This window comes from Gymnoscopelus microlampas, assembly GCF_963454915.1.
Source record: "Gymnoscopelus microlampas genome assembly, chromosome: 17".
Taxonomy (NCBI): domain Eukaryota; kingdom Metazoa; phylum Chordata; class Actinopteri; order Myctophiformes; family Myctophidae; genus Gymnoscopelus; species Gymnoscopelus microlampas.
In genome coordinates, this window is record NC_139954.1 from 21576145 (window position 1) to 21590089 (window position 13945).

Consider the following 13945-nt stretch of genomic DNA (forward strand, 5'->3'; position numbering starts at 1 on the left):
ACTTAAATCGGAAATCATGCCGTTTGCATGTAGACCTATATGTTTTGCCCACGTTGCCCATGGGAATCAGCAGAATGAATTCACCATCACCTCACCAGTAGACGGCGATGACACTTCTTTGCCCCGAAACCAGTGGGTCTAGGCCTGCTCTGTTTCACTATTCATCTGTTAACCAAATCACTCACATAATGTGCATTGAGTGTAGCTTCCTCTGAAATCAGAACCTATATTTTTACTCTTGACGAGAATGGAGAGAGAACGAGAGAGACACGGATGAGATTCTGCGAGAGAGAGAGAGAGAGAGAGAGAGAGAGAGAGAGAGGGGGGGGGGGGGGGAATAACACAAGAGGAGAGAAAAATAATTTACAATGTGCATTTTTTTTAAAAACAATATTTATTGGCATATAAAACATATGGCTCTTCGGTTAATGCCTATAAACATTCAAACAAAAACAGAGCAGATCATTTGATTTGAGTGTTACGTGCAAACATTTTCAGATTGATTTGCTCCCATGGTGTCAAAACAAAAAATGTCAAATACAACTTTGGTTATGGCATCTGTATAGCCAATGATTGGGGGTGATATCAAGGCCTATTTGGATTTTCTTCCGACGTAGACCAAAAGGGTCTTAATGTGAGTGATAGCTAAACTTAAATTGCTGTGGGAACTTTTATTAAAGTCATTATAGTGTGTATTTGGAAAAATGTCATATATGCCACCTTTCCAAGCTCATGCCATTTGGCGGGGGGGGGGGGGGGGGGGGGGGGCGTCCTTTCACCCACCCCCCTCCATCCTGCCAGCTTGTTCTCCCTCCACGAGTCGAGAATCACGTGACCGAACGCCATGCAAATCATCCTGCTTCTAGAACGTCATTGGCCGCTTGTGGCTCATTTAACCGCTGTCAGAGCGCATCATATGGCCGCCGCTTTAACTAACTTCTCAACTCCGACAGAGAAAGTGGCTCAAATGCGCATTCTATCGTAGTGGACGTGAACGATCGAGCGAAGAACGGGTAAATATTTACTTGGAGAACATTTTTTATAATATTCTTCTCGGATTATTTGTCGCGTTGCATTTGAATTATTTGGGGTTATAATAGTAGCGTTGTAACCTCGTAATTCGGTACGCACCTGCCTATCTTGTGCGCGACTAAGTCTTGAATAGACTTTTTTTTCTCTGTTGGTGGCGAAGTTTGAAAAGCAGGTGAATGTATAGCATGATGATGGAAACTGACCTTCATTCCCCTGGACCCCAAACGAACACGAACACGGGGCAAACGGGGCCGAACAGTGCGTCCAAAGCGAACCAGGACCGGGTGAAGAGACCGATGAATGCGTTCATGGTGTGGTCCCGTGGACAGCGGAGAAAGATGGCACAGGAAAACCCCAAAATGCACAACTCTGAGATCAGCAAGCGGCTGGGCGCCGAGTGGAAGGTGATGTCCGAGGCTGAAAAGCGACCCTTCATCGACGAGGCGAAGCGGTTGCGTGCGATGCACATGAAGGAGCACCCGGATTATAAGTACCGGCCAAGACGGAAGACCAAGACGCTGCTCAAAAAGGACAAATATTCCCTGGCCGGTGGACTGCTTTCCGGGGCCGGCGGGGGCGGTGGAGTGGGTTTAGGGGTCGGCATGGGTTCATCCGGGGTCGGACAGAGGTTAGAGAGCCCTGGGGGCCACGGGGGCTCCGCGAGCTCCGGCTACGCGCACATGAACGGCTGGGCAAACGGTGCGTACTCAGGGCAAGTCGCTGCCGCTGCAGCGGCCGCGGCGATGATGCAGGAGGCTCAGTTAGCCTACAGCCAGCACCCGGGCAGCGGGGCACACCACCACCACTCACACCACCATCACTCGCACAACCCCCAGCCCATGCATCGTTATGACATGACGACCCTGCAATACAGCCCCATATCGAACTCTCAGGGCTACATGAGCGCCTCTCCATCTGGCTACGGCGGGATCACCTACACACAACACCAGAGCTCTGGCGTCTCCTCTTCAGCTGCCATGGGAACGTTAGGGTCGCTGGTGAAGTCGGAGCCGAGTGTAAGCCCCCCCGTCAGCACACACTCACGGGGTCCTTGCCCCGGAGACTTGAGAGAGATGATAAGCATGTATTTACCGACCGGAGAGCCGGGGGACCCGTCAGTGCAAAGTAGACTCCACGCCTTGCCGCAGCATTACCAGAGCGCGACGGCTGGAGTGAATGGAACGGTCCCTCTAACTCACATTTAGAACTCATAGAATAACTACAAACTGCAAACCAACACATAACCAAATATTTACCTCTTTTCTAAATTATCCCGGCCCCACAACTACCTGCATTTTGTACAGAATGTTTATGATATTGTAAATGAAGGGTAAATAGCATATTCATCTCGGCTTTTTGAATAGCCAACGGTGGAATTATATAACGATGTTGATATTGGTTATTGTGCTATCATTTTTGTCCATTAATTAACACACTCTTAGTTGAGGGCTATGCCAAGTTCACGGGAATCTTTGGTTACTGTCTTATAATTTGGGGGTTCTTGTAAGTTATTGAAAATGAGATAAGATGTGTCATACTACTGATAAAAAAGTGCTTTAAAATATATGGAAAAAATCGCATTCCTTAAACATTTGTGTTCATTTGCAGAAGCTTATGTCTATTAATTCTCGAACTCATATCATTTTATTGTAATAACCTAAGTATTGTAAATTGTGAATAATTTTAATATTTCGAAGACTGACGGGCGTCTGCTGTTGTAATTTAAGTGCTTTTCGGCAAGTGAAAGGCCATGATATTGCATTGAAGAAGAATTGAATAAATTTCACATATGTTGCTTTGATTCTTAAGAGAGCGGTCTTAGATTGATTATTTCCACTATACTATGTCTTGCAAAGATATTCCAGGTTTTAGTCTGGAGAATGACATCCAAGTAGAATTTTGGCCCCTATACATTTATTCAAATTTTGAGTTTGTTGTTTGGCCATAGATCACACAGACTTTCGAAGAATCTAATTGTGTGTAATTGTGCGTAAAAGCACGTAAACGCCTGCTTGATAGGATTATGTGATTATGGCTGCTGATAAAGCTATAGATTTTAATAAGTGTCTTTAGGGCTAGCCTTTTAAGCTTCATTTTATTAATGTGAGACAACAACATCACAAAATCATTTGAAATATTGGTGCATTTATGAAGCCATCTTGATAGCCTTCATTTCTGCATCTTTGCATTTTATGCTATTTCAGAATTATTCCTCACTCGCAAATAAGCTGTTTATTGCAACGGTTTTTTTTATTCAAGGGGGATTCTGTGCAGAAACGTAGGCCTAAGTCAAACGACTAGTTAATGTAGGCCTATTATTGCGACAATATCCTAACTTATTATGTCATATAGATATAACTTATTAATGTAATTGCAAACAACACATTGTCTCATGACAACATTTGAAAGCTTGGACCGAAAGTTTGCATACATGCTGAGCATGCAATAGGCTATTTCACCTATCTTCACAATATCTGACATGTACTTCTATACTGATGATCAAGTCATTTTCAGTGATTTTGTTTTATCTAGAGGCTAACATATCATTACCTACTAAATCAAGCCACAAGCATCAGTTTTATGAACCAATCACACCGTCCTATTTCAGAGCAACATTTCGATGTATATTTTTGAATTACTTCTTGCAAAGTGGTTAGGAAGTGGTGCAAGGTCTCTGCTGCATTAAACACAGCGCACATAGTATAGCGTAGTGACACAATGATAAGAGAAATGTATTTAATACCGAGACAGATTATTTTCTCTTTTTTGGACTGCACACCATTTCTTCCTAAATCAATTTATCTTCAGAACAATTAGTTGCATTATTGCCTATATTCTGCCCTTTGTTGTTTGATTGCTGTTGGGGTGAATACATATACGTCTCGTTTTGGCTGAAAGATAATTCGATTAAAATAGTTACAAATATTTCAAATCAAATCTTCGTCTTCATCAAAACGAGGGGACGAGGGAAAATATATTTGATTGAGTCTAAAGTCTAAACTATTTGAATTCTTTAATGTGTATTTTATTAAACATTTCGAGACAATGAAAAATGTCAGGAGTGTGTAAGATAAATCAAGCATTCAGAATGTGATTTCAAACATTTAGAGAATATCCAACTACTATTTTGTCCAGATGATGGATTGTGACTTCTTGTCAGCAAGATCATGAGTGTTAGTTTCAGTCTGAGAGTGTATGCATAGAACAATCATGGTCCACTGAAACTAAGGACTGAAACTAAACAGGTAGCCTACTCTCGTGCACATCACGCCAACAAGTGCCTGAGCACCTTGCCCGATTGCCTTCTTTAGGAGAAAGTGGCCTTTTTATGTGGCCTCATTTATATCCCTCTCACTGATCCACAGTTGCTCTCCGCCCTGCTCTCATTCAATACAAAGGCTATAGGTCGTTTTGTCCCCCCACCTGATACATTTGGTATTAGGTATTCCCTAGAAGTGGTTCTCAAACTTTTTCATGTCAAGGACCCCCAAAATGATATGTATTTGGCTGCGGACCCCCATCTAAAAAATATTTGGTGTCAGGGATTTTTCAAAAATAGCAGCTCTAAGCTCATAGCAGGGCACTTGGTGCCGCGCTATGAGCTTGTATATCTGCTATTTTTGAATAGCCAAAGTATAAAATATGGTTAAAGTGGTTAAAATGATTGTGACGCTATATTAACTGATTTCGCAGGGGACCCCCTGGTACCCCCCCCAAGGACCCCTGGGGGTCCCCGGACCCCACTTTGAGAACCAAATGCCCTATAGAAACAAGGGAATTGGCGTTCTCTACTCAAAAGTCTTCAGAGTTTGATATGTGCCGACCAAAAAAACAACACCTCGCAAATAAGTAACACTTGTACAGTAACAGCAGCAGGAGGAAGCAACCATATAGGCCTCCATCAGCGTTTTTGAGACATGTTTGTATATTAATACGTCTCTTTTTAGGACATGGCTATAGCATTTATTCTTCTGCACGTCAAGCCCATGCGTGAACTTACTATAGGTTCCAATAACAGGCTTTTTAACTATTAATCTGTCAAAAGAATTAGGGCTTGTCTATTAATCATTATCATCCATATTTTTAAACTATATAGGCCTATATCTGTTCAGTTTTGCTTGACTGGATCTGGGTTGTTTCGCTTCTCTAAAATGTGTCACTGTCCTCTATAGTGAATAGACAACTTTCTTCTTCTAAATTCTGTTTTTATTCGGGGGTGGGCGGGGGGGGGGGGGCACCTGCAGGGGGCACCTGCACTCCCAAAAGTCTGTGCATGGTCCCGGTGTTGAACTTCTATGTGGGATAACATCTTTAACTTAAATGGCACTTGATTGTGAGTTAGAGAAGTGCAAAAGGAAAGTGCAGATGAGTAATTATTTCAACAATTAAGGACAAAATGACTCAATTGCTTATATAAATGAAACAATAAGGTGCATAGATTTGAAGCTTTAAAAAAAAAGATAGGCCTATATACGAAGGGGAAAATGTTACCCCACCTCCTCCTCAACACACATGGGGGGGTTACAGTCTGCAAATACATTCTATTCACAATGCAGTGCACGTGCAATCATTTTGGATTATATGCTTTAGCTACTAATATCTCTAGTTGAAGTGATAACTGTTGCACACTGGAGGAAATGTAGGCTCGAATCTACCCAATTAAGCCAAGCAGTTATGCAGGTGTTTCTTGTGGAGTTATTGATGACTCATCAGAATCTCAAATCTCAAGATGTTCAATTTCGCATTGTGTTTGGTTTTAGAGCACTGAGTGTTAGGACCTGTGGTCACTCACAGTCACCTCCATGTTGATAATGTAACAGAGGGACGGCATGGGTTGCGTCATCATTAAAAGTGATGCTCAGTAACATCAGGTCTATTTTGACGCTATATGTTTTTTTTTTTTTTTTTTTTTTGTCCTATAGGGCTAGGCATATAGCCGCACATGGAGATTACATAAATGTATGCTTACTTATATATTGGATATTTTAAAATAACAAATACAAACACATAAGGGTCTATGTCACAGTGATGAAGTGACGGAAGTGATGAAGAGTTGCATCATGTCACGTCAATTAAATCCGTTTGGCCGCAGCAACTGCGCAGTAGCTATACACCCAATTCAATGAAATAATCTGGAACTGGAAGATTGTATGTCTGGACAACTGAGTCATCATAAGTACAAAATCCAGGTGAAATGCCATCTATGGAGACATCTCATTCAGTACACGATTGAGTGTAATGGACACGATGCTTTCCTCTGTGTTTTGCAACCATTTCTATCTTATCTGCTAATGTAACGAGACGCGGATTAACACAGAAAACCCAGAGAGGCGGAGCGCGTCACGGTATGTCGCCAGGCTAAAAGAGGAGCGTTCTGGCAAATTTAACCCGAATAAATTACACCTTGAGATGGAGTGAGGTGACTAGGTCGCAAGGTGTAGTGGCAGCTGTGCTTGTGCGCGCGCGTGCGTGTGCGTTTGTGCATGCGTGCGTGTGTGTGTGTGTGTGTGTGTGTGTGTGTGTGTGTGTGTGTGTGTGTGTGTGTGTGTGTGTGTGTGTGTGTGTGTGTGTGAGCGCAGTGGTGTAAAGTAACTAGGTACATTTACTCAAGTACTGTACTTTTACTTACTCCACTAAATCTCAGAGGCAAATATTGTACTTTTACTCCACGACAATTATTTGAAAACTTTAGTTACTAGTTACTTTGTATATTTTGATTATTATTACAAAAACATACATTAACCACTTTTTTTTTTTACACTGAAAATAGCCGATCTACAAGCTCACACTGTGTCATGATGCCATGCATTGTGAGTTTAGATCTGCTATTTTCAAAATATTTTAAAACATTTTATACATTTGAAAACTTGTGAAATGGGACATTCTGCATATTGAGTTCTTTTACTTTTGGTACTTTAAGTACATTTTGATATCAATACTTTTGTACTTCTTTTGTACTCTACAGAGTAGGCTATTTCTACATTGCAATAGCCTATTGATACTTACTTAAGTACAAAATGTGAGTACCTTTTCCACCACTGTGTGCATGTGTGTGTGCATGTGTGTTGGGCGCGCGCGCGCGTGTTTAGGGGCGCTGACCAACCAATAAATCTCTCCACCATGCGATAGTCTACTCTTATCTTGTAGCCACCGATATATTCCACACTAGGAGACCATCAGCTTCGGCGCACACTCGGTGCTCGTAAAGCCCCGATCCCTTGCACTCCCTGTCCTAAATGGGGATAATTAGCGTCACTTTATCACGCCTCTGCATATTTTCTCCGTTCTCCCCCTAAAAAAAAATTACCAAGCAGCCTGCTCTCGTCGCCCGCTCTGTCACAGAAGATTATGGAGACAGATTGCACAGAACGAATGTGCCGGGCGAGATTAGCGCGGAATAGAGAAAGCAACTGGGCCAATGAATTCCTCGCGAGGGCCTTATCGTGCAATTACACGTTGACATGTTTAACAATCTTGCTGCCTCTTAATCCTGCGGTCTTCCAGGAGCGGAGTGCAGTGTTGCTCTTCTATCTACCCACAGCTACCATGCTGTACGGCGGCAAACAGACCTAATGTACCGAATCGCAGCTCAAATACACTGAAAATTGATTACGCTTTATTTTCAAACTTTTCCCAGCACATACACTAGTTTTTCCTCTATAATGAGTCAAATTGCTTGATTTCCATTGCAACGTTATGCGCCTAAAACCATGTAGTTAGTGATCTGAATTAAAAGTAGCTTATACTGTTATTTCTAGATCTGCTGTTGGTCAAATAATTATTTCAAATGACAACATTTGCAAATAAAACCATCGTGTCGCTATGTCCGTGCCAAAAAGTGATGCTAAAATAGGCCATTTGTTTAGAGTTCATTTTGGACTTTTCTCATCTATCCATTCTTTCTTTTACACCCCCCCCCCCATACCCCCATACCCCCACCCTCCCCATACATCCCTCTCCCCCATCCCTCCTGCCTGGCGGTATAGCGGGGCCTGTGTGGGAGTGATTGTGAGCGCCACTGTAGGAATTTGGCAGCGGCCGTGGTTTGGAGAGCCGCCCCACGCTGAGCCTCATTCAGTGGCCAGCGCGCTGTGAGGTTGGGAAGTTTCAGTCAGCCGTACAACTCAATGCCCCCACAAAGGCGATTACAAGCCCCAGCGCATTCCTGAAGGGACCGGGGAGCGACGCAGGTGCGAGGGGACCGGGGTAACCCGTCAGAGGGGTGATAAAAACGGGACAGTGCTGGGGACCACACAAAACCACGGGCTCTGCGGGAACCGGGGTGTTTTTGGGGGAAGGAGAAGAAAAGAAAGAATGAGTTTGAAGAAGATAGAAGTTTTTGGGGGTGTTTTGCCCCTGCCCTCCCTGTCCATCAATGAATGAAAAGAGCAGACCTGTTCCGTGGACGGAAAATATAGTCTCAATTGGAAATATAGGGTAATTTGCTATTAGAACATCATCCCCTTTTCTGTCAGGTTAAATCAGTACTTCAATGGTTTTAATATGGATTTAATAATCTAACATAGGAGTCAATATCGCATACATTTGGGACTTCCTCATTTCCCCCCCAAAAAGCTGAGATTTTCCATTTAACTTTATATTCATTGTATTAGATGTTATGCTGTTAGAAATGCACGTTGGTCAAGCTCCCACACAGCTATAGCTTTCCTTTACGTGGAATAAAAATATACTCTTCTAATTCCTACTCAAGTTAAATAACTGGTTCACAGGGTTAACCGCTTTGCTTAAATCGAAAATACCCCCTTATTGCACCAAAGCGCATACATTTGGCCGGCCATAGGTCTCTATCATGGAGACAGCCGGTATATTTGATTAGGGCTGCGCCTAACTATCAATTACCGGGAAAAACAGAGGGTCCCCGAGGAGCAGTAATCAGCGCGCCAGCAGCTCGCGGACCTCTCATTTCCCACCAGTGTATCATAATGAAGGCGCGAGGCAGCGCATGAGAATGAGCCCCACTCGTAAACGAACTGCCACTCAAGCCTCATTTATACTTAGTATCGTGCTGGTGTCGTGCTCAGTAAATAGCAGATCTACAAGCTCACCAGCGTCACGAATGTGAGGCATGGCGAGCTTGTAGATCTGCAATTTACTGCACGCAACACCAGCATGCAACCAAGTATAAATGAGACTGTATGGGAGCAGCAGTGCACAAGGCTGTTCCACTGTCTGTGGACACACAGGCGCACATACCAGTAAAGAAATGGAAGAAAAATCAGAACACTGGGGCCGTAGTTAATTTCACTCGTACAAAACCACAGAAAGACAATTAGACTATAGCTTACACTTGCAGTGGGACTATAGCCTATATATGGAGTGAAAACGGTCATAATGAATAGGGCCAAAAGCTTATAAAGCAAGGGAACAGTGTTGCCCCTATAGGCCTTTCATTGTTAAGCAGCGACTGTCCCTTTGGTTCTGGGTAGATTGAACATTTCGTGAATGCCCAACTGCAAAAAAAAAATCACCAGGCTGAAGTGTCTCTATAAACTTCAGATTATTTTTTAGCATGGACATTCAATTGTCTTACCTTAGCCTGAAGTCTTAAGAGGAATCTCAATCCAGGTCAGGAACGCCTTTCCATGGGGATGAGGTCAAGGGGACACCGAAAGGTTCTCTCAATATGGAAACGATAAAACATAAAGAACAGGGATGGTGAGTTATGTTTAGCTAATTGTCATCAAAGTAATGGCAGAAGATTGTTTTATATATAATGCTGCTTGAAAGTCTTTCAGCCTTATGCCTTTGTCATTTAAGCCGGCTGTGTTGAAAAGTATAATGTTACACTTGAGTAAATGCAATAAAACTTACTGTCTATTTCAACACCCTCTATTTGCACAGTGCTCTGCTCTCCTGTTACATCTGAGGTGAAATTCTATCCAAAATTCTCCGGGGTCATCTATTTGAATTGGAAAACAATATATGACTGACTGAGATTGGGCTTTATAAGATGATCATGAATAAAATTCAATATAAAATAATATGATACTCAAATAGACTCTAAAGATCAATCAGTTTTAAAGGCCTGGAATGACTAATTAAAGACCGAGAGAAAAAACAAGAAAAACAAAAACAAAACAAAAGTGAAGTTACCCAGATAAATAACGCAAAAACAAATAAATAAATACTTTTAAGAGATTCAAAGGTCATTCAGGATGATTTTTCCTCTAAATCAAACAGAATATTAGGCTTCACACGATTTGTCCTTCACTCGCTATTGTGGGCTACAGGTAATTTGCAGGAGCTGTCCAGTTCTGAAATGATGCTGCATCATATTGACCTTTAGTGCTCTTCTTATTTGACCTCTGTATGTACACAAATAAAATGCGTTTCTCACCACAAAGCAGCTTGTTCAACCAACAATGAATTGTATTCATAGGCCACCAAACGAATTCAAATGTAAACAAAATAAAAAACATGGGGTTCGATATACTGTATTTTCATTCCAAAATTAAATAATAGCCTCCAGCTCTTACAGCTCGCGGTAGCCTATGCCTAATTTATAATCCATCGTGTTGGTGTCCCGCTCCATATAAATAGCAGATCTACAAGCTCAAAACATGATGCAATGCAATGCATTGTGAGCTTGATCGTCTATTTTCGCCGCCGAACAACGAAGTATAAATCAGACTTTAGGGAGCGACAGCAGACTACGGGATAAGTAGGCCTAAACATGACTTTATGAAATGTATTTTGCAGTAGAGCCGCACTTCATTCTTTGGAAATAATTGGAGTGAGAAAAAAAAGACTTGATGCTTATGGATCACACATTGATTTAGTCTAGCGGTTTATTTGTTTATGTGTTGTGTGCAACACGACCATTGTAAACAGATGTGGGGCCTGGCTGTGGGAGGGGGTAGCGGGTGGATGGTGCTTGCAAGGATGGTCGATGGCAGCAGGTGCATTCTAACCGTGCATGTGCCCGTAGCCGTTATTGGTGGGAGTGGAGTTGAAATAGTTTGGCAGTAATGATGCCTCCTGCAGAGTGTCATTACTTAAAGACCACATGGCCTTGAAACAGGGCGAAATTGTCTTTCTTTCTTTCTGTCTGTCATTCTTTCTCTCTCTCTCTCTCTCTCTCTCTCTCTCTCTCTCTCTCTCTCTCTCTCTCTCTCTCTCTCTCTCTCGCTCCCTCTCTCTCTCAGTCAATCCCATACTCTTACACAACAGCACATGTACAGTACACAAAACCCAATGACCTTAGCATTGCATTGTAAGCCTACAGTATCTGATAGATATATTCAGTCAGTAGTATGTTCTACTTGAGTGTCTGTCTTGAACAACAATAGGAGGTGCAGTGCTGCTTGCTGCCAGGATAACTAATCCATTTAGTAACACACTGCTGGAAAATCTTTAGAAATAACCTCCCTGTCCCCATCTCTGTCTGTCTGTGTGTGTGTCTGTGTGTGTGTGTGTGTGTGTGTGTGTGTGTGTGTGTGTGTGTGTGTGTGTGTGTGTGTGTGTGTGTGTGTGTGTGTGTGTGTGTGTGTGTGTGTGTGTGTGTGTGTCTGTCTGTCTGTCTGTCTGTCTGTCTGTCTGTCTGTCTGTCTGTCTGTCTGTCTGTCTGTCTGTCTGTCTGTCTGTCTGTCTGTCTGTCTGTCTGTCTGTCTGTCTGTCTGTCTTTTTCTTTCTCATGCACTGTAAGCATGCTATAGCCGAGGGACTGACTGACAAACTGATCACCAGAATGATCAACAAAATCACCTGCTCACTCCCTTGTTCACTTGCTTACTCACTCATTCGCTCACTCACTCGGTTGTTTACTTGCTCATTCGCTCATTCACTCAATAAAGCATGATGTACAACAACACCCCTGCTCTCTATCGCCTGCCCACACATGCACAAACACACTGGATGCTGTAAAGGATTTCTATACCTCGGTGGCAGGTGATAATTTTCAAAGTGGTAGAGATGGGGTTAATGGGGGGTCAAAGAGTTCAGATAAGAAACAGCAGTTTTATGGTTCCCTGCAGCGCACTGATAGCTGTTTGAACCAGCTGACCTTTGAACCCATCAGGGTCAAGTGATCAACAAACCAGGTCATTTAGATAGGTCAGCTTGGAACATGTGAAGGATGTGTATTTTGCAGCAATCTGTCAGAGCGGTACAGATAAATAACAGATAAATTGCCCTTAATGATTATGATAACACTACTCAATTTGTTTTCACTGCCATTAGATTGCTGTCTGCTATCAGACAGTTTAGCAAAGATGGGTGATATGGGATACATTTTTATCCATTTATAATTGAACTGATAACCTGCTGGCTATTAAGCAAATTTGCCTGATTGCACTGTATGAATAATTGATTTTGTGTGCTTGTGTGTTTATATGAGCGTCTGTTTGTCCATGTCGGCACAAGCATGCACAATTATTTTTGTGTGTGTTAATGTGTTTACATAATTATGTATTGTGTTGTACTGCCAGTCACTAAATATATTTCCTAAAACCTAGCATTGTGTAAAAACAAGGCTTGACTGTCCCCCAGTAAACTGCACCACACAAAATTCAATATTCTATATCTCTCCCTCTCCTTCTGTCCAGGGTGCCCATCATGGCTACTGCTAGGGAAGGCTGGCCGCGCATCACCACGGGGACCTGTGATTGACAGATGGTACCTTGTCTCATGAGCTGGCAGGCCGTCATTATGAGCAACACTAGAAGATATGCTCCATGGGCTGGGATACCATATGGAAAATGTCAGTGACAGTCAGAACCCCAAATTTAACTCCCCTCTACACATTCTCAGTCTTTTCATTGTACTACCCCCTCCCAGTGACCTAATGTCTTGCATCTAAGTAGAATATTTCATTTAATCTGCATCAGAAGTTTCAAATTCCTGTGGATTCCTCAGCCAAAGATCAAGCACTACATAACGCAGTTAACTACCCCCAAACACCAGCCATGTATAACCCAAATGAATTTCACCCATCTCTGCAAAGACTCCCCCCCCCCATGCCTTAAACACAAAACACCCCTCACTCAAATTCCCTTTCACTTGAGCCAACCCCACTGTCTTAAAGCCCTTAGTCCCTCAGTTGGCATGTATTCCAGGAATCCTTTGCATATTCGGATTTGTAAAATCCATCAGAATGCCTGTAATGGATATTTGTAAAGCCTTGCATATATTTAACATGCAGTTTGACCACACAATTAGTGAAATGTGTACATACTGTATCTGGCACTTGCACCATATAGTCTTAGTAGAATATTAATTGTCCCTCCTATATTAAATGGCGGTCACAGGAACCCTTACAATGAATCTAACAAGATAACTTTGTCTGTGTTCCAGAATTGATCAATTAATACTATGACACAGTACCATTGATAGAATATCTGATAAGATGAGCAGCCAATATAAGTGGACCAATACATTGCAAATAAGTCACTTCTGTTTTTCTGTTTTTATCCTCATTAATTATCAATGGATGTGCTGTGGCTCTAATGAATTAGCATTGCTTGTGCATGAAACTGCATGTAGTTCTGTTTTCTTTCTAAATAAACTATTAATTCCAAACGTTTTCTACATGTTTTCTACTGTTATCCAATGGCATACAGTTACAGTATACTGTTCATATTGTCTTGCATTATGCCCAAAACGAGGGGATAGATGTTAATTAATCGGTCAAGGTGATTGTGATTGTGATTTTAGCTATTGGTATAATAAGAAAATAAACTTTGTTATTGCTGTGCAGAATCCTATATAGAAACACATTTGAGTCTGTACATTAAATTAATTCATTATTCAATTATCAATTATTACTATTATTTTTGCCATTGCCGCAATTGATTTTGTAATAAAATGGGGAATGTCCTGTGCCAGGGTAAGAAATTAACAAAATACTACTACAAATAATAATAATGAAGCTAATCAGAGACACTACTGTTCTAGG

At 42.0% G+C, this 13945-nt stretch overlaps 1 protein-coding gene across 1 annotated transcript; it reads left to right on the forward strand.

Annotated features, from left to right (window-relative positions):
- Positions 1-1208: 1208 nt before the first annotated feature.
- sox1a (SRY-box transcription factor 1a) lies at positions 1209-2237 on the forward strand (the record flags this gene model as incomplete). The annotated part of the gene is made up of 1 exon (XM_084084521.1): positions 1209-2237. The coding sequence occupies one exon, from the start codon at positions 1209-1211 to the stop codon at positions 2235-2237; it is 1029 nt and encodes a 342-aa protein (XP_083940647.1).
- Positions 2238-13945: the final 11708 nt, after the last annotated feature.